Genomic DNA, 19,106 nt, shown 5'->3' with positions numbered 1-19,106 from the left:
AACTTTGAACTTGCAAAACCGTCTCCATCGCTACTTCGCGGAGCATTTATCCATAGTCTCTGGCGGGTAGGGGTCTTCGGGAACTTGTGTTTGGAAATCCGTCCCGTGTCGTTATTTTTTCATGGAAATCATTTCAACATTATGAAATTATACCTTTGTTTACCACGCGGTTTGTTTATTTTCAAATTTTGACAGCAAATGCGTTCTTCATCTTCTTTGTTGTCTTCATGTTCGCGTCGAACATTTAGGTTTCATAAACATGGCCGTCGTGACAGAGGGCTGTCTATGTCTGATTTTCTGGCGACATTTACAGGGTTGTTACACTCAATATCAGAAGTATCCCTCAAAAGGATACTTTCTATCCTTTTTCAAGTTCACCCGGCGTCACCCTTTTAAGTTTCAGTTCAACCCATATAACCATTTTTATGGTTGCAGTACCTGAACTCAAAAAATCGTATGAAAAGTGGGATTTGGAACTCAAAAAATCATGATTTTTGGTAAGGGTGTGACGACGGGTGAACTAGAAAAAGGATACTTTTGACTTTGAGTGTACGGATGCGCCAATAGCGCGGATTTTTAGGCTAATTTTGCTTACACGCAGAAAAATATTTTGTAGAATCAGCCTGTACGAGGTTTGATTCAACAAAATTTTTGTTGAATATAATCAACGCCGATTTTGCGTTGAAACAAACCTTGATTTTCTCAAATCCACAAAAATCTTTTGTTGTTTTGAAAAAGTTGCTTTGACGTTTAGCGTTGATTCAACAAAAATCTTGATTTTCAAATCAACAAAACGTTTTGTTGATTCAAATATGCTTTATTTTTCTGCGTGTAGGTGTGGATTTCGCGCGGATGTGAAATTTGATTTATATTGCGCGTATTCCCGAAAAAGACACGCGGTATACCAGCCTCAAAACGACGCGCCGCGCTTTCGGCAAATGCGCGCTGTCAAATCCCATACTATGCGTTTTGTTTTTTTTTTTTTATCTTCGAATTGCATGGCATTGTTGCCGGGAATGTTTTTTATTGCACCAAAAGTGCATAAAATCACTGGCCTACCTTCGAGAGAAACGGACAATATTGTCGCTCTGGCACTAAACCGAATCGAGCGATTTCCACTCGCGCCGCGGCCCATTTTCTCTCTGCCTTTTTCTGTCAAGCTTAATTTAGTATTACTCGATCAGTGTGTAAGCCAAATTTGTTGTGATTCTTCCATCTTGTTTTGATTGTCAAAAAATTATGTCGGTGGATGAACCAATTTTTTTTTGTTTATTTTATTAAATAAATAAAATATGTACTACAATATTTTCCCGGCAAACTTCGTCCTGCTCTTTTCCCAAAATTTTGCGTTAGGTAATAAAAGAACGCTCCCTTGTTTCGGTGGCTGTACTGTGCTTAAATCACAAATATGAGCTTGATTGAACGTAACGGATGCTGGTTCTTCGCCTTTGAATTTTAATAAAATCTACCCCGCAGAAAGTTTTTTTTTCTAAATTTCAGCATTCTTGGGGAAATAAATAAAATATCAAAACATTCAAAAATGAAAGCTCCAATATTCAAAGTTTAAGAAATTGAAAACATTTTTGTTTTTATAGTTCTTTTTATCTGAAATTTTAAAAAATCAATATTTAAAATATTGAAAAATAAATATTCCAAAATTAAAATATACGAAATTTCATGAATTTATAATTTAAAAAATCTAAACTTCAAAGCTAAACAAAAATAGGAATCCAAAACTAAAAATATTATTCAAAATTAACTTAAGAATTTAAAAATTTAAAGAGTCAAAATTGAAAAAATATTTTTTTATATACATTCTCAAATGCTGTAAATGCAAATTTAATAATTTGAAAATTCAGGAATTAATCTAATCTAATCTAATCAGACCCTAGCGCAGCCAATCTTTCGAAGGGATCCTGGAGAGTGCCTTAGGTTAGATGACGCCTAGCACTCTTCTTGTCATTTATTAACATTTGTAGTGCGCCATTGCATTAGAATGCATTGAAACATCACAAGCGTTAAAGCGGCCAGGCCTACTGCGTAAAGCCGTATCGCAGAGATGACTCGTAATTGGATTGAGTTTGAGCACTGAGTGTTCGAACAACAACACAATTCTGAATCGACAGGGGAGGAAGAAGCGTGGGGACACACCACCATACGCTCCGAGATTTTTAGCTGTATTCGTTGGGAGCACCATGCTAAGAAGGTTTGGTACTCCGGGACCCTCTGGGATGGGACATTGTATTTCCACGAATGCCCTGGACACTATTTGCCGTGGTTATAGCCGTGGTTATAATTTGAAAATTCAGGAATTAAAGAATTTAATTAAGAATTAAAGAGTTCAAAATTCTTTATTAAATTCTTAAAATCCTGAACTCTCAAATTATTAAATTTTTAAATTTAGTACTAAAGCCCTATGTAAATTTTTATGTACAACGGTAAAAAACACAATTAAAAATCATTTCTGATCACTTTTTTTCATTTTAAAGTCAAAAAAAAAATATTGACAAGACAACATTTTTTTGATGGATCAACTATGGTCCCCTTTGGAACGAGCTGTCAAGTAAGAACTTTTCTGTCAAGAAGGGCCGTGAAGGTAATTTTTATAAATTGAATTAAAAATCCATTTTAAATCCTTTTCGGTCGTTCAAAGGGTCATTGTACTCAGAAAAATAAGCTTTATCGATGTGAACAATATTTTTACAAATTTAAGATTAATTTTAGGACCCAATTATTAAACTCTTAAATTCCATTTTTTTAATTATTGATTCTTTAATCCATTGATTATTTAAAATTTTCAATTATTAAACTTCCAAATTATTACTTTCTTAAATTTTCAAATTCTTAAATTTTTAAACTCTTAGAGTCTGAAATTCTTGAATTATTCTTAAACTCTTAAATTCTCAAGCTCTTAAATTCTTGAATTCATAAATTTTTAAATTCCTCAATTTTTTAATTCTCGGATAAGTTTTCAGAAATCCGTAAGAGCCATCGACAAACAAAGCCCTTTTTGCATCGGTTTTCCACCCACTTACGTTAAACCAATTTCAAAAAGGCTCATCTACACGTCCTTCAAGTGCCCCAAACTAAAAATAAATTATATTTGGTGTCAATTTGGAGAAAAACGGAAATTAATGTCGGTGGTCACGGTGGCTCATACGGCTTTTTGAAAACTCACCCGAGAATTCTTAAATTTTAAATTCTCAAAAAGTTCTCAAAAAATTCTTAAATTCTCAAATTCTTCAACTCTTAAATTTTTAAATTCTTAAATTTTTAAATTCTTAAATTCTTTAATTCATAAATTTCTAAATCAGAAGATCCCTAAATTTCAAAACTCTAAATTATTAAATTCAGAACCTTTTAAAAAAAAGGACCTGCAGAATTCTTAAATGATATTATTTTTGTCCCCATCATAGATTACAGAAAACCTGATATTATTGGAGTATTTTTGGAGACATAAATTAAGGTTCGACAAGTTTTGAGAAGAAAAGAATACAAATTTTGTGCTACAACAAAGATGAAGAGCATTTAACCACTTAGAATGTAAATGAAATGTAATTATTATGAGAAAGTTCAATAAAGACTTATTTAATTAAAAAAAAAAAAATTGTGCTTCGATTTTTCTGCGTAACTCTTGGGCAAAAATCGTTAAGTACGAACTGTATTAAAATTTTCAAATCCCTAGATTTTTTTTTTTTAAGATTTTCAAATTTATAAATTTTTTTATTGTTTAAATTTTTGAATTTAAACTTTATTTATTTTTTCATATCCAAATTTCTAGATGTTTTAATTTCTATTTTGAATTTCTTTTTTTTGCCAAAATGTTTGTTATGGCTTTTCCCTCTGGTTTACTTCATCCTAGCAAAAATAAATTTGTCCGTAAAATTTTTGGCGTTCCAAGATTCTGCGTTCTGAGATTCGGCCTCATGCGGCTATTCTGGATCAGGAATTGTATTTATTCAATTCAACTTAATTTAATGGTTTATCATTTTTGTGTTCCTTCTGATGGAGCTCTTGATTTTTGTTTCTAAATACTTTTTTTATTTCATAAAAAAATTAAATTATGGAACTCTTTTGTATGTTTGTCGCGAAAATATTTTTTTTTGGTCATAATATGGCGCGGATTGGGTTTTGGGACGGCGCGGATTTTTTCCGACTTCTCCGTAACAACCCTGCACTTAAGATTTTTTAAATTTTAAAGCGGTATACGCACTTCAGCGGTGTATGCACTTCGGAAGGAATCGGTCAAGAAAAAAATCAAATGGGCAGCAGCGGCAGCGCAAGCAAGTCAGAGAGGGTGAAGAAAAGCCCCAAGAAATCGCTCCCTCTCCTTTGTTCCGCTGTTCGTAAAGCTGTTTCTTAACCCCTTTCCTTCCGATCTGCATACTAGCCTTAATATTCTAAATTTTTAAATTTTAGAGTTTTTGGATTTATAAATTTGGAAAATTTGGCTTTCGGATTTTTTTGTCTGGTTTTCGATTTGAATTTAATTTCGTTTAGAATTTGCATTGAACTGACTGTGTTATGTCATCGTGATTTCGACCTCGTCAAACCAACCCCACTGCAATGTTTACCAACAAATCTTAAATCTTCAGTGCTCTCCACCAGAGGGAATTTCCCTAACAACCCAAAATCTGTTCAACTTTTCAAAATCAACCCGCGCGCGCCCTCAAGCATTCAAAAAATGGTCCGCCAGTGCGCCGTCCGGGGCTGCACGAGCAACGACCAGGTGACGCTGTGCCATCGGTTTCCGAAGCGGAAGGAATTTATGGAAAAGTGGCGCCGCGCGCTCGCCCTCGACGGCAGCGACCCGTCGGAACTGTTCAACCGGTTCGTGGTTTGCACGTTGCACTTCCAGCCGAATGATTATCGGAACGCGGCCTCGCGGATGCTGAATCTGGTGGCGGTTCCGACGGTGAATGTGATCCCGAAGGGGGAATTTTACGATGCGCCGAGTATGGTGGCGAAGCAGGAAAAGAAGGAATCGGGGCGGGTTCCGGAGGGGACCTTGATTGAAGTGCTGGAGGTGCAAGAGGCGGAACCGGAGGGCAGGACCACCGTTGAAAGCGTTGAGCCCGTGGACGACACGTTTGAGGTGCTTTACATCGAGGAGGAGGTTAAGACTGGGGACGATTCGGAGATAGATTCTATGCAAGTAGAAGTTCTTGAAGAATGTCCAGTTGAGGCGCTGGAACCGCCGGCTAAACGGAAATGTGTCCAGGAAGAACCACGATTGGAGCCAAGCCAGTGTGAGGTCACCCGGCAAGACGTGCAAGTTCAAACGGAAGAGGACGACGCTGAGCAACGGTTGATGGCCGAGCGGTACCCAGAATATTCCGAGTTAGGCAGACTGGAGTTGGCAAAAGAATTGCGGGAGGCCACCGAGCAGTTGGCGGATGTGAAAAAGAAACTGGCCCACATTGAGGCCGCCCATGCCGTGGTGCGGGAGGCGTTCAAGTCGATTATGAGCTAGTTTTAATGTTTAATTTAGCAATTTAAATTAGTTTAGATTCACAAACGTGACTTTATTCAATACTGACCTGTATAATAATTAAGTAAAACAAACAAGATTTAAGCTGTAATAATAATTCTTACTTTGGGAATGCAAGCAGTAATTCATCAGTCTTTTCACTGGCAGAATTTCTATCTATCTTTGGTTGAATAGCTTCTCAATAGCTCCGAGTACAAATCTAATTTGCATACTGACAATGCACAGTGGTACAGATCGCAAAATTAAGTGAAAAATTGATTTTCCGAAAAATGGTTAAGTTTTTGAGCTTTGGTGTCTTCAGAAGAGTTGTTGCATATGGAAAGGGGCAACTTTTGGTTTGGTTGAAAATTAGGGTGGTTCACGATTAGGGTGATTTTGGAAATCTAACTTTACAGGAATATTTTTGGGAATTTTTTCGTCTTCTAGAAAGTTGACGGGCTTGCCAATCCAAGCAACTTTGTAGAAGACACCAAAATTTTATCTCGTAATCTACGCCTTCTACGACCAAATTTATAGAAAGCATCTGAGCAAACCTTCAAAAATCAGTTTTTTTAACGTGGCAATTCAGGGTTAAGTTTTAGAGAAAAGTGGTATTCGGGGCACTTTTAGAGCTCTAAAAAACAAACATTTTTATTATCTGACAAGTCAATTTGGACTTGAGGGTCAAAAGTTACAGCGATTTTAAGGTAAAAAAGGTGCAAATTTAAAACTTAAATATCTCGAAATGGCGCAAGCCAAATTTTAAGCACTAGGTTGCATTTGAAAGAGAAGATCCAGCACTACAAACGCTGAAAAAATCTCAGGGGTGTTTTTCTTTAAACTCGAGATATCTTCATTTGTAAATGTCTAATTTTCAAGGGAAAACCTTATGGGACCACCCTAACGAATTTCGAAAATTGTCCAAATATATGTTTTTCCATGTAATTTTGCCCGCTGAATCTGAATCTGCCCTCAGAATTGACCCAAAGTGTCAAAAAATCGATTTTTGGTCATATTTTGGGTTTAAATGATAATTTTACATGGAAACCCAAAATATGACCAAAAATCGATTTTTTGACACTTTGGGTCAATTCTGAGGGCAGATTCAGATTCAGCGGGCAAAATTACATGGAAAAACATATATTTGGACAATTTTCGAAATTCGTTAGGGTGGTCCCATAAGGTTTTCCCTTGAAAATTAGACTTTTTCAAATGAAGATATCTCGAGTTTAAAGAAAAACACCCCTGAGATTTTTTCAGCGTTTGTAGTGCTGGATCTTCTCTTTCAAATGCAATCTAGTGCTTAAAATTTGGCTTGCGCCATTTTGAGATATTTAAGTTTTAAATTTGCATCTTTTTTACCTTAAAATCGCTGTAACTTTTGACCCTCAAGTCCAAATTGACTTGTCAGATAATAAAAATGTTTGTTTTTTAGAGCTCTAAAAGTGCCCCGAATACCACTTTTCTCTAAAACTTAACCCTGAATTGCCACGTTAAAAAAACTGATTTTTGAAGGTTTGCTCAGATGCTTTCTATAAATTTGGTCGTAGAAGGCGTAGATTACGAGATAAAATTTTGGTGTCTTCGACAAAGTTGCTTGGATTGGCAAGCCCGTCAACTTTCTAGAAGACAAAAAAATTCCCAAAAATATTCCTGTAAAGTTAGGTTTCCAAAATCACCCTAATCGTGAACCACCCTAATTTTCAACCAAACCAAAAGTTGCCCCTTTCCATATGCAACAACTCTTCTGAAGACACCAAAGATCAAAAACTTAACCATTTTTCGGAAAATCAATTTTCCACTTAATTTTGCGATCTGGACCACTGTGCAATGATGAAATCGAGCACACTGACCGTGTTAATATCCACAAAACCGTGACGAACCCCTCACTGGTCCAGCTTGTTGGTCGATCGGTAGCAATCGTGGTACACCTGAATGCCCTTCCCGTCCCGATAGCGGTGGCACTTCCCCCCACAATAAAGACACGCACTGTAAAACTGCGGATGCGGAGCATCCGCGTAGTGCCGAATAACCTCCGCAATCGTCTCCTTGCTAAAAGTGCCCCCACACGACAGGCACTGGGCCTGCTCCGGCTCCAGACGTTCGAGGAAGCGCTGGTTGACGGCGTCGTGTTCGGTCGTTCCGGGCGATGGAGGTTGAGGTGGTGGTGGCCGCTGCACCGGGGGTGGAGGCGGGGGCGGTCGGTTCCTGGTGGCTGGTGCCTGGGCGCGGTGACCGTTTTGGGACGAGACTTGGTACGGGAAGTTGCTCATGCTTTTTGGGCTTGGCGGCGGCGACGGCGACAGTCAATTTAATTTGCATGCAAAACGAATGTTTGACAGTTCTCGGGAGGTTTGTTTTGAAAAGATTGATGGGTAAGCTATAAATAACGTAGCGTTCGGTAAAATTGGGTAGGACATTTTGACATAAACGCTCTTTTGCCATATTTTTGTTTAGATTATGGCATTGGGTTCTTAAAAATCATTGAAATTTTTTTTAATGATTTTAGCTAGGGAAATTCTTTTATGTTTGGCAGGTTTAAGACTCGGTCATAATTCCATCCAATTTGCAATTTTTCATTATTTAAACAAATTCTTTTGCAAATGTTTTGAATCTTTGCAAAACTTTTGATTAAACTTATAATTAATGAAACTTTTGCAGATCACACCAACCAACAAAATTTCGGCGCAGGCTCAACTCAAGGGGAAGCATGGAGTTTGGCGTCCCCAGAAACACGTGCTTTTTGAATTTTTCAAAAATATTTAGACAGGGCCGAATGGTTTTTGCATAGACTAATAAAAGACTAAACAGTGACCTCTGAACCATGACTCAACCTTTTTATGACCCCTCGGCAGGGCCGGTTCACTGTCAAAAATGACAGATCAAAATGTCAAGGACTGGCTCCACTGTCGATTTTCTGACGTTTCTTTTTTTGTTTTTGTTTTGATTCTTGAATTTTTAAACAACCACACACATTCGTTTTATGGGGTGTGATTGTGCCATCCCAGAAGAATCGGAGAACCGGAACCACCGACATCTTAGCCAAGGTTATGGCCATAAAGTTTGTTTTGAAATTCAAATTTCTTTTCGGTCCCGTTCGAATGATGGAAAGATTGGTCGCTTACCGCATCGGTTTCGGTCGTGTATCGTGTCCCAGGACTTCCGACTACCGGTCGCAAAAGGAATGAATCCGGTTAGTGCAACTTTTGCGTAAGAAAAAGTGTGCTTTCCGGACAGACCGCGATGGCGGTAAGCGTGATAACTTTCGGTACATGGAACACAGGGGGAAGATGCGATTGACTTGTCGGTGAAATCGAAAGTAAATGAACCTCAGCCGCGGGCCGCAAACCCTATCCGACTCGGGCAGGTCTAGATAGGCTGGCGGAATAAGCGCCGAAAGGGCCAAAATTGGAATTGAAATTGGACTTAAACAAGGCGCAGCTAAATACTACACAGTGGTCGGCGGCTGCGGGCACCGGATCGCTTAGCTTGCTTCGATGAGTAGGACAGCCGCAGGTGAAGCAGATCATCAGGCAAATATTGCTTATTGATGTTTTAATTTTAATAACTGTTTTTCAAATTGTATGTGTTCGCTTTTCAAATATAATAACTGATTTGATTATTTTCAAATTTTATTTCATACAATTCAATACATCATTTTTGGGATGAGTTTCTTCCCACTCTATCTAGCACTCGATTCATTTGACAATACGGATTCTTCACATTCTGTTACATAAACAGTTTCGGTTTGACAGTAACACATCTTTTCGAAGCTTTAGCGGTTGGTCCTTTGAGTGAGCAGATTGTACCTATGGTAGGTTCTGTCGTCAAAACGATCGTGATTGGAGTTCCCGTCCCTGCTGGCCGTGTACACCGACAAGACGCTACTTATCGCTTATCCTAAGCACGCGCCAGGCCGAACCGACCGTCCCGGTGAATGATGTTCTCCAGATTGTCAAAATTTACACGCGTGGACATCAACTTCATTTCTCGTACCGCTGCAACGACCTGCGCCACGCCACGCCGGACTTTAAAAACGAAATTGTGTTCACCGAGGTCGAGCTGCAGCCGCAGCTCCAGACCCAAGGAGTTTATCTTTGTCTTAATCGGAGCGTACAGCATCACCTAGTCGATGGACATCCGCACGATGGACCTGTTCGACGATCCGATCCAGGTCGGAAAGCGATGATGGCCAGAAGACGTCCAGCGTTGAAATGCTTTTCCAGAGTGGGTTCGATTTTGGAAGTCCTCTGACATTTAGCGTACTTCTTGAGATGCTTTGCTGACTTCTTCACGCATCCTCCTAGCCGGCCTTCAAGTCATGCTTCTTGCCCAAGCAAAGTTGCCGGCGTCCAGACGGAGCACACGGAACTTCCTGTTTCCACAGCGAGTTCGCAGAAAGTGGATACGGCTGACCCTAATCTTGGTGTTGGCTGCCGGACGTTTCAACTCGTACTTCCTCTTCTTGCGGAAGCCGGCTTTCTTGCCACCGATGACTCGCCTCTTGTGATTGCAGATTTTTTGGAGTGGCACCAACACAATGAAATGGTGAAGCTAAAAGTAACAACCGTTTATAAAAAAAAATAACAAAATTCCCCCAAGAACCTGAACTTACTTTTCTACCCTAGCGACGTAACTTTCTCAATGATTAGCACCTGCATTGCATCCTGCTCGATGTAAAGCTGCAGGAGTAGCTGTTCCGAGTACTTTCATGTTCTGATTCCAAACAGAAAAAAGTTCACCTTCTTGATGCGGGAATTTTAATGCTCCTCGTGTACTGCAACTTCATTAACCTGCACCGATTTCCAAACCAATACAATCACGATTAAAATAACCTTTTTGCGGAAATTATGAGCAAAAGTCGGCATAGAAAATTTCACCAGCCAACAGATTTGCAAAGAATCAAAACATAAACAACTCGTTTCGCGCGCGCAAATCAGCGCGAAGCAAAATCGAAAAAAAACAGTGCAGCCAAGCAAATCTGTCATACGGGGGGCGAGCCGATGCGGTTGAACGTGGTTCACGCGGTTCACAGCAAATGAGTCACATTTTTTTGAAAAAAATGTTCAGAGTGTTTAGTCTTTAATTAGTCTATGGTTTTTGCCTTCCTCACCTTACCACAGAGAACAGATGTACATCTTGGCTCTAACTTGTGTGTAAACCGTGCAAACTAAAAAAATGCGTTGCATACAATCTTGCATCAAAGAAATTAGAGTGTGCAGGATACGCTTGGCGGCGCCACCGTCGCGGCTGAGAATACTTGACTTAACAATGAAAAAGGCTCAATAATTTCGAAAGAAAATAAATGTTAACCTCGTTTAAATATAACATTCACTTCTGTATAATTCCAGTTGACTAAAAATAATGCAAAAATGCATTTACATTAACGAAAACATAACAGAAAATTCATTCAAAAATGATTTTTCAAGCGACAACTTAAAATAGTCCCTTTACACATGTTATGTTTGATTTCGTTTTGTTTACCTTCTTTGGCGCGTAAAATTGCAACCCTCTGATAAAAGGCAGTCAGACATTGGTCTGATGTCGTTCGTACGGAATGTTTTATGCAGTGATTAGATGGTCCAACGTTCTGCTACTGTAGGCCATCATGATTTTGGAAGTGGCGCTATCTAGGTGGATGGTGCACACCCTAGCTCTTTTCAACGTATTTTGGTTTGAATTTTTACACACGTTTTTCAATGCTGTTTGTTCAATGATATACATCTGTTCTCTGTGACCTTACTGAGTAAAGGCTATAAAATCACTCGGAAAATGAACTTTTTAATCAGACCTTCTAGGCCTACCTTCATTTGTACATATCGACTCAGAATCACCAGCTGAGCAAATGTCTGTGTGTTTGGCTGTATGTAGACATGATTTTGGCCGGAATGGTTTTAATCGATCCGTCTTAACGTCCCCTAAGTTGCTATTTAAATTCATGCAGTTTTATCATGTATTAAAAAAAATTGTTAAAAAAACTGTTTCATATTAAATTGGTTCCTAAAATGAAGCTTAGATTGCTGATATTAATTTTTACAGCGATAAAGCTTATTTTTCTGAGTATATTGTACCTTTTGTACGACCACAAAGTGTTTAAAATGGATTTTTAAATCAATTTTGAAAAATTAACCTCGCGGTCCTTCTTGACAGAAAAGTTCCTACTTGACAGCTCGTTCCAAGGGGACTATAGTTGATCTATCGAAAAAATGTTGTCTTGTCATTATTATTTTTTGCATTAAAATGAAAAAAAGTGATCAGAAATGGTTTTTGATCGTGTTTTTTACCGTTGTACATAAAAATTGGTACATGGCTTTAGTACCCAATTAAAATTATGGTAAAAAGGGTGGTTTTTTCATGAAACCCTCACATGTTATATATTTTTAGAAAGCATATAAAAAGACCTTTTAGGTGGAGTAAAAATTTTCAAAATTTGACTTACCTATCTTAAATTACAAGCGTTTTAAAAAATGGTCTGAATTCACATAACCTCAACTGGTCGGGTCTGATCGCCACGAAAAAGCCGTGTAGAGGGATGCCATTTTCCTCAAAGGCCGTGTCTGTATAATCTTGACAAAAAGTCTGTAGGTAGTCTGTTTTTTTTACTCATCACTTATTTTTATTAGGACCTCTTAGGTGCTGCGAACGTTAGGGGAGATTCATAAACATGTGGGCACTTTAGGGGGGTTGTAATCACTTTAAATGAGAGGAAGGCATCAACCACCTGAAAGTGGATTAAGTAGCGTTTTTTTTTTTTCAAAAGTTTGCATGTATAATTCGTTTGCTACTCCCGCATATTGCATGCAACTTTTGCTTTTATGCAACAGCGATGAACTCGAGGACGATCCGCCCTAATTATCCATACAAATTTTGGAGAAAAACCATTCGGCCAAGTCTAAATATTTTTGAAAAATTCAAAGTGCACGTCCCAAGTAACCAATCAGCACAAAAACAGGAAATTATTCAGCACTAAAAGCGCATTTAGTGTTACGCATAACAGCTAAGGAGTTTTTAAAATTGCACCAAAAGCGCATTGACAGCCGATTTGCAGCTGATTTTGGACTATATATTTCTGTTTTACAGCTGGGCCCCTACTGTTGTCGATCCAACCCTGTAAGTGTCAAAAAAAAGTGGGAGGAACAAAAATATGTTCTCTCCCAAGGGGTTAGACTTTCCGCACCGTCTTCGGAAAACCGGTTGTGTTCAAGTGTGAAATGGGTGCACCGCGGTGTTCGTGGGTGCTGGCGATGTGCGCGCACCGCGCGCACACAATTCACGCTTGCGGAACTGTCATAGCACATTTTCGCAAAACTGGCATCACTTCGCTTTGAAATGTCAATTTCAAAGTTGTTTACAAACAAACGCGGTATGAAAATGGCCTGAAGGTGTCAATTCAAAACAGCGCAGATTCCGGTGATTCATCGTCGTTTTTTGGGCGTTCAAGAGATTTTCTGGAGTGGCCTTGATGCCAGTTAATTTCCGTTCTACAATGGAACCGCTTTCCTACAATTGGTACGGTAACGGTGGCCACGACTTCAACGCTGTGAGCTTACATCGTCGCCAGCACTGATCCGCGAGCAAATTCTTTTCCGGGTCCCGTCAATGGAAAATTGGCTCCCGGCTCCTCAGTTAGTGCACCGGGGACGAAGAGTGCAAGGCTAAGAAAGGCAGTGGCAGCAAGGAAGTTATCATCCGCCGCAAAATCGAATGAGACGGCCGCCAGTGTCAAAAATGGTCAAACGCATGGACATCAGCAGCAAGACGGACGAAAAGGTTACCGGTGACGAGGACGACGAACCGTGCAAGGTGGTGCTGCCACCGGTTAAGGAGAAGAGCAGCATCTTCTGGAATGGACTTCTCGGGCAGTTGGGCATGATGAAAGTAGACGGACGAATAAACAAATAAAGAATTTGAAAACAAAAGGTAACAAATCTCACACCAGTTATTTGTTTGTTTCATTGAAAAAGAAGAAAATCAACCCGCAAGTTGTACGGCTTTTTAATTGTGATTTTTGGGACCAAACAAAAACTCCTGCAAAGATTGTTAGTTTGCTGAAAAACAGAAAACATCAGCACGAGGGATTGTGCCAACCCACTCCCCCCTAACATGATTTTTTCTCCATACATTTTTTTTTACTTTCTAATAGACCTTGGGTTTTCGGCTGTAAAAAAGGGTCATTTTCGAAGCAGGTTCTTCACATGGGATCTTGCCGTCATCGTCGAAACGGACCACTGCACAGCGCCGCTTGTTTCGCATCCCACCGGTGGCCGTTAATCCAGCGGAAGCATTCTTTGAGTCTTGTCGCAGTTAAAATCTTATTCTTTGCGCCGAGAGAGTGTGCAGAGGCCAACATCAGATATCCGTACAGGGTGAAATTAACCTCTCATGTCATCTCCCAGATGTTCCTTTGTATTCCGCCCCGTGCAAACTCATCCGGATGTTTTCCACAATCGAAACCTGCTACCTCGAACTACCCACCGACAGACAAGTGGATGCTTCCTGGTAGGTCGCATTCTTCCCACCACGACCACGTTCAATCCATTCCGAGCTCTCTAACCAGTACGCAATCGACGAACCCACGCAACCTTCTCCCAATGACCAGAAGGTCACAGTGGCTCTCTCTCCGGTACCGTTTCAGACTAGGTTTCAGATCTTGTTTCAGATAATTTTCCACACTCTTGACCGTTTCCCGCTTCGGCCGGATAAAATTCTTCATCCGTTTCATGCCGTTCCCGAGAATCTTCATCGTTCGCGACAGTAAGTTCTGTAGATTCACCTCGACCTCCTTTGCCACCGTTGGATGCAAATTTCCGGACACTTTCACAAGAAAGCGGTAACCGGGCCAAAAGGACCACTCCGAGCGCCAAAAATTTGCTTGCTCCGCAGCTTCAACAAGTTGTGTGATCAACGGTATGTGTCTTCAACGGTAAACCACGTTTGGTCACCTGCGACGTCGTTGGTGGTGGCAGATCCGGCAAGGCTGTTGTTAGGATCGGTTAGTTGTCGATTTGCAGTGACGATGTACGTACAGTGAACATCGTTCACAGCTGCTTGAGGAACCGGGCGAAAGGCGGCTCTTTGCGCTCCAGAATTGTCAAGTAGAGTAGCCGGAACCAACGCCTTGAAAACGGAATAAACCATATTTGATATATGTTGACCTGTTTTAGGTAAAATTATAATAAAGATATCGTTTTAACTTTTTTACAGACAAATCAAAAAAGTCTTCGAAAATTAAATGGATTTTTCCAGTTTGTTTGAAAACAAAGTTGAATGCATGACATTTCTAGAAGTGTTGCCATGTTATCCAAATTCTTTCTCTGATTCGTTACGTCAAAATGGTGCGCGAAGGTGCGCGAGAGTGCCTGAAGTGTGCGCAGTGTGTAAAACGCCGTGCACGCACATCGTGCTGTGTGTCCAACTCCTGTTCTCTCCCTTTCCTCGCTCTGTCCGTTCTATTTCGGGTTTGTTTACTATTCTATACAACATTACCGACTCTCAGCTGACCGAAGGGGAACCCGATTTATTTGATTGATAATGCGTTGTTGGGGATTTGATGTTGGGATGTCGGAAGTGATCGACGATGTTTACTGGTGGTTCCTGTGCCTTTATCGTCACGCTTGTTTGGGAAATGGTTTTTTGACGGGATTGAGCAGCTTCAAATACTGTTACATTTTCTAATATAACATTCGAAATAAAATCTTTTTCTAAATTGCCTCCCTCGGAGTCAAGAGCCAGATACAGCTATAAATTTAAGAGAAAAACATGCTAACACTTAGATTGGGCTTAAATACATTTAATTGCACTTCATAGATCATTTGTTAACTGAAATTTCATCAATATACCTAATCCGAACTAAACAGAACTTTGGAGCGCTAGAACTACACTTTAACGAATTTGCGAGTGTGTCCTTCCAAACCTGAATCTGCAGCAGGAGCACCGCAAGCCTTTAATGTCTGTTGCATCCTGGCGTCTCCTATTCCGGTCAATCCTACAGACTTGAAATCGGGAATTTAGCTGCCAAATTGCGATACTGGAGGTCTCCGGGACAGCCACTGTTTTCTGGAATAAGTCCCACGGTGGAAAATACTTTGTCCCATGCATCCTGAAAGATATTTGTTCATTATAGGATAATTCTTAAGTGACAATCTTGTCTTATACTTACAAAAGTAGATTAAAAACAGGCTCCAGTTTCAATTTTTGCCAATAGAAATTTTCACGGCCATGCCATGTTTTGATTTGGTTCTTCTACGAGTAAGCGAGAGTTTGTTTTCTTTCTCGGTCGCTCTCTTTCACTCTCAGTCAAAACGTCAGACGTGTTGCCAGTTTGTTGAAAAAATATAACAGTGTTGCTAGTGACAGTTAGTAATCGCACTAAAACGGCTTTTATCAGAGCAGTTATTTTAGAGCTGATTTGCATTAATCTTTGCCTTTTTACGACTGATTAGCTGGTGAGTGCTGTTTAGCAACTGATTTATGATTTTTTTAATGCTGGATGCTGGGTGTTTGTGGAGACCTCAAACCACGGACGAACGGACATGACACTGGGTTTCAAAAAGTGAAGCAGGCTTTCTTTTACTTTTTCTTGGCGAAAACCTGCGCAAGCGAGATCGCTTACGTCAAAATCTTCGCGCCACGTGGTTTGAAACGTAAACAAAGCCAGCAGATGTTGCTAACTCATGGGCATTTTATAAAATGGTCGTATGAATTTATATTTAAAATACCATTTCTATAAAATTTTCGGCAATTTTAGTATCCATGATAAATTACCTAGAACGAGGGGCATGACATTGGCCTTAATATATTAATTTTTCGCATTTAATACATTAAGGAATTAAATTCCTCACGTTATTTCATATTTGACAGCACCACACCTGCTTTGAAAACATTGATTTGCCTCGTGTCATTTTCGCTCGCGAAACTGTCAAGTGTTTGTGTTTTGATTTAGTTTTGGGAAATAAATGCATCGTTGAGTTTTTACGGAAAATTTGAATTTGAATTCGAGGTCGCTGCCACAATTCTTTGGCTTCTACACGCATCTTCAAGTGGATCGGCGCTAGGTTGCAGCTGGACCTGAGCGTGTGGATGATGCCGAGCACGCCGGACCGCAGCATCCGGTGATGCACAGTAGCACCATCAGAGGATAGGCGGAGAGCCAAGAAAGGAGAAGATTTTTATACGAACAGAAGGCGCAGCAATCGATGCATCCGCCACCGGAGGTTCCCCAGCAGTTACCTTACCGCCATTTTATCATCTAGGTAAAGGACTACCTTGTCCGCTACCTGTATTTTCCGGCATTATGAACCAGCCGCCGTTGACGACCCAGTGATTTTTTCTCCACCGTTGAACATGGTTCCCTCGTTGCACCTGCTCCAGGCGAACGTTCAGTCTCCAATTCCAATGAATGTGCTGTCGCCGAACCACCCAGGTTCTGACCAGCGGCTGGTTCAGGAGGTTCAGCAAAATCATCCGCCAGCATCAGGGTCAGAATCGCAGCAGCAGCACAAAAGCCGCAAAATTGCCAAAAGAATCAGCAACAGATGCAGCACCATCGTGGCAAGGTGAATCACTCCGGGGAGTACGACGCGTACGTGAATCTGATGAGCGAACGGGACAAGCAGTGGCTGCGAGGACTTAGCTGACGCAGCTGGACACGGTCACACCTTCTTCATACAACAATTAATTTTTTTTTCATTTGTAATGAATAAATACAAGTTACTTTAGACTCAAGCATATATTTAAAAGAAAATTTGTATATATTGTTTTCACAATTTCACAGCATACTATCGATCTTGTCTAGCACGGGGAAGCGAATGTTGTCCAGGTTGCAACCACGGTTCAACTCACGCATCATGTCGGAGTCAGCACAAGTCTCAGTGGGTACTACTTGCGGCTATTGAAGGAACGATTCTGGCCGGGGCAGGCCATCACATCGTATCCGCTCATGACAATCGGAATGGCGTTCTTCTGGACCAACGCCGACACGTCGCAGTTCACCAGCTTAAAATTATTTTCGTTTTCCTCGGTCATGTGGGGTGGAACGTTCCCGACCATGGCCTACTCGCATCGGCCTCTGCATTCACCGTCACCTCCACCCTCGTTGGCCGGGGGATCCTGCCAGATGTCGTTCTGCGGCTGACGGTTATCATGAAAATCTCTTGAACCGCCCGATGGCCATCGAAAAAGTGATCATCACCAGACTCGCCGACGGGAAGGCTTCCACCACCATTTACCGGAAACTCCTGGGGTGGCAATTGACCCTAAAACGAATAAATATCAGTTTTGTACAAACAAAAAAGGAGGCAAACCTGCCGGATTGTCCCACGTCAGAAGTAGTCAGAAGTTAGTGACGCAATTTTCTGCCGCAACCAAAAACTCACCTGGGAAGACAGCTCCCGCTGCAGGAGTTGCTGCCCATCCGGGTGTCCACCGCCGCCATCGCTGTCGCTATTGCCGTAGTCTCCACCTCGGTTATTTTTGCAATCAATGAACCGGCTACCGCCGCCGCCTTCAACTACTATAGTAAACTTCGCAATCCCACTACGGTCAGAGTTGTGCCTCCGCCGTCGGAATGTCCACCGGAGTGATCTCTGTCACGATCGTAGCCACCACGCCTGGTTGTCTGGACCACCTTTCGACTTTTCGGCGACAACAAGGTTACATCAAACACAACAACAACAATCGTGCGCAATTTCGAACTGTCAAATCAATGTGGTGTAAAAAGAGGTGGCGATGTTTTGATCGTAAACAATCGTTATCGTTAATTAATTAATTTCAGCAGTTAATTAATTTATTTATTTAATTTTTTACTACTGTCCCGCCCCTCGACCTAGAATCATAAAGGCAAATTAAATACCAACACACTGTTTCTAGCACCATACTAAAGGACCATCCATAAACCACGTGGACACTTTTTTGGGAATCTGTTACCCCCCCCCCCCCCTCTCGTGGACAATTGGGTCCTAAAATGAAGCTTAGATTGCTGATATTATTGTTTACAGCGACAAAGCTTATTTTTCTGAGTACAATGACCCATTGTACGACCACAAAGAGTTTAAAATAGATTTTTAAATCAATTTTGAAAAATTAACCTCGCGGTTCTTCTTGACAGAAAAGCTCCTACTTGACAGCTCGTTCCAAGGGGACCATAGTTGATCCATCTAAAAAATGTTGTCTTGTCAAAAAAAAAATTTGCATTAAAATGAAAAAAAGTGATCAAAAATGGTTTTTTATCGTGTTTTTTACCATTGTACACAAAAATTTACATAGGGCTTTAGTACCCAATTGTCCATACAAAAAAAAACATTTTTGTATGGATCTAGGACATTCGCCATACCCCCCCCCCCCCTCCAAAGTGTCCACGTGGTTTATGGATGGTCCCTAATGCTAAATGTTTTAATTAATTATTGCATATGACATTTTGAGAAATCATGCGTAATCGCGCGATGCTACTTCGACAACTCGAATGTAGATGGCGCAAGTGATAGTTTGCTTCAGAAATTTGAAGAAAATTTGCTCTTGGTGTCATGTCCGTTCGTCCGTGCTCAAACTTCATGCTTCCTCTCGAATTGAACCTGCGCAGTAACTTAAAAAATACTTTTCCGGGACAGTACGCTGTTCCAAAAGAAAAGAGGTAAAAAAA

General features: G+C 40.5%; 1 protein-coding gene across 1 annotated transcript; it reads left to right on the top strand.

The window, feature by feature from the left end:
• The first annotated feature begins 4,603 nt into the window (after positions 1-4,603).
• On the top strand, positions 4,604-5,489 carry LOC120427226 (uncharacterized). The gene has a single exon (XM_039592088.2). The coding sequence runs from the start codon at positions 4,685-4,687 to the stop codon at positions 5,471-5,473; it is 789 nt and encodes a 262-aa protein (XP_039448022.2). The 5' UTR covers positions 4,604-4,684; the 3' UTR covers positions 5,474-5,489.
• Positions 5,490-19,106: the final 13,617 nt, after the last annotated feature.

The sequence above is a fragment of the Culex pipiens genome, chromosome 1 (genome assembly GCF_016801865.2).
Source record: "Culex pipiens pallens isolate TS chromosome 1, TS_CPP_V2, whole genome shotgun sequence".
In the NCBI taxonomy this organism is placed as follows: Eukaryota; Metazoa; Arthropoda; class Insecta; order Diptera; family Culicidae; genus Culex; species Culex pipiens.
Note: the sequence above shows the minus strand (reverse complement) of the source record. Positions and strands in the feature narration are given on the sequence as shown.

Coding starts and splice junctions, on each gene's coding strand:
- LOC120427226 (XM_039592088.2), top strand. CDS start 4,685: ATGGTCCGCCAGTGCGCCGTCCGGGGCTGCACGAGCAACGACCAGGTG.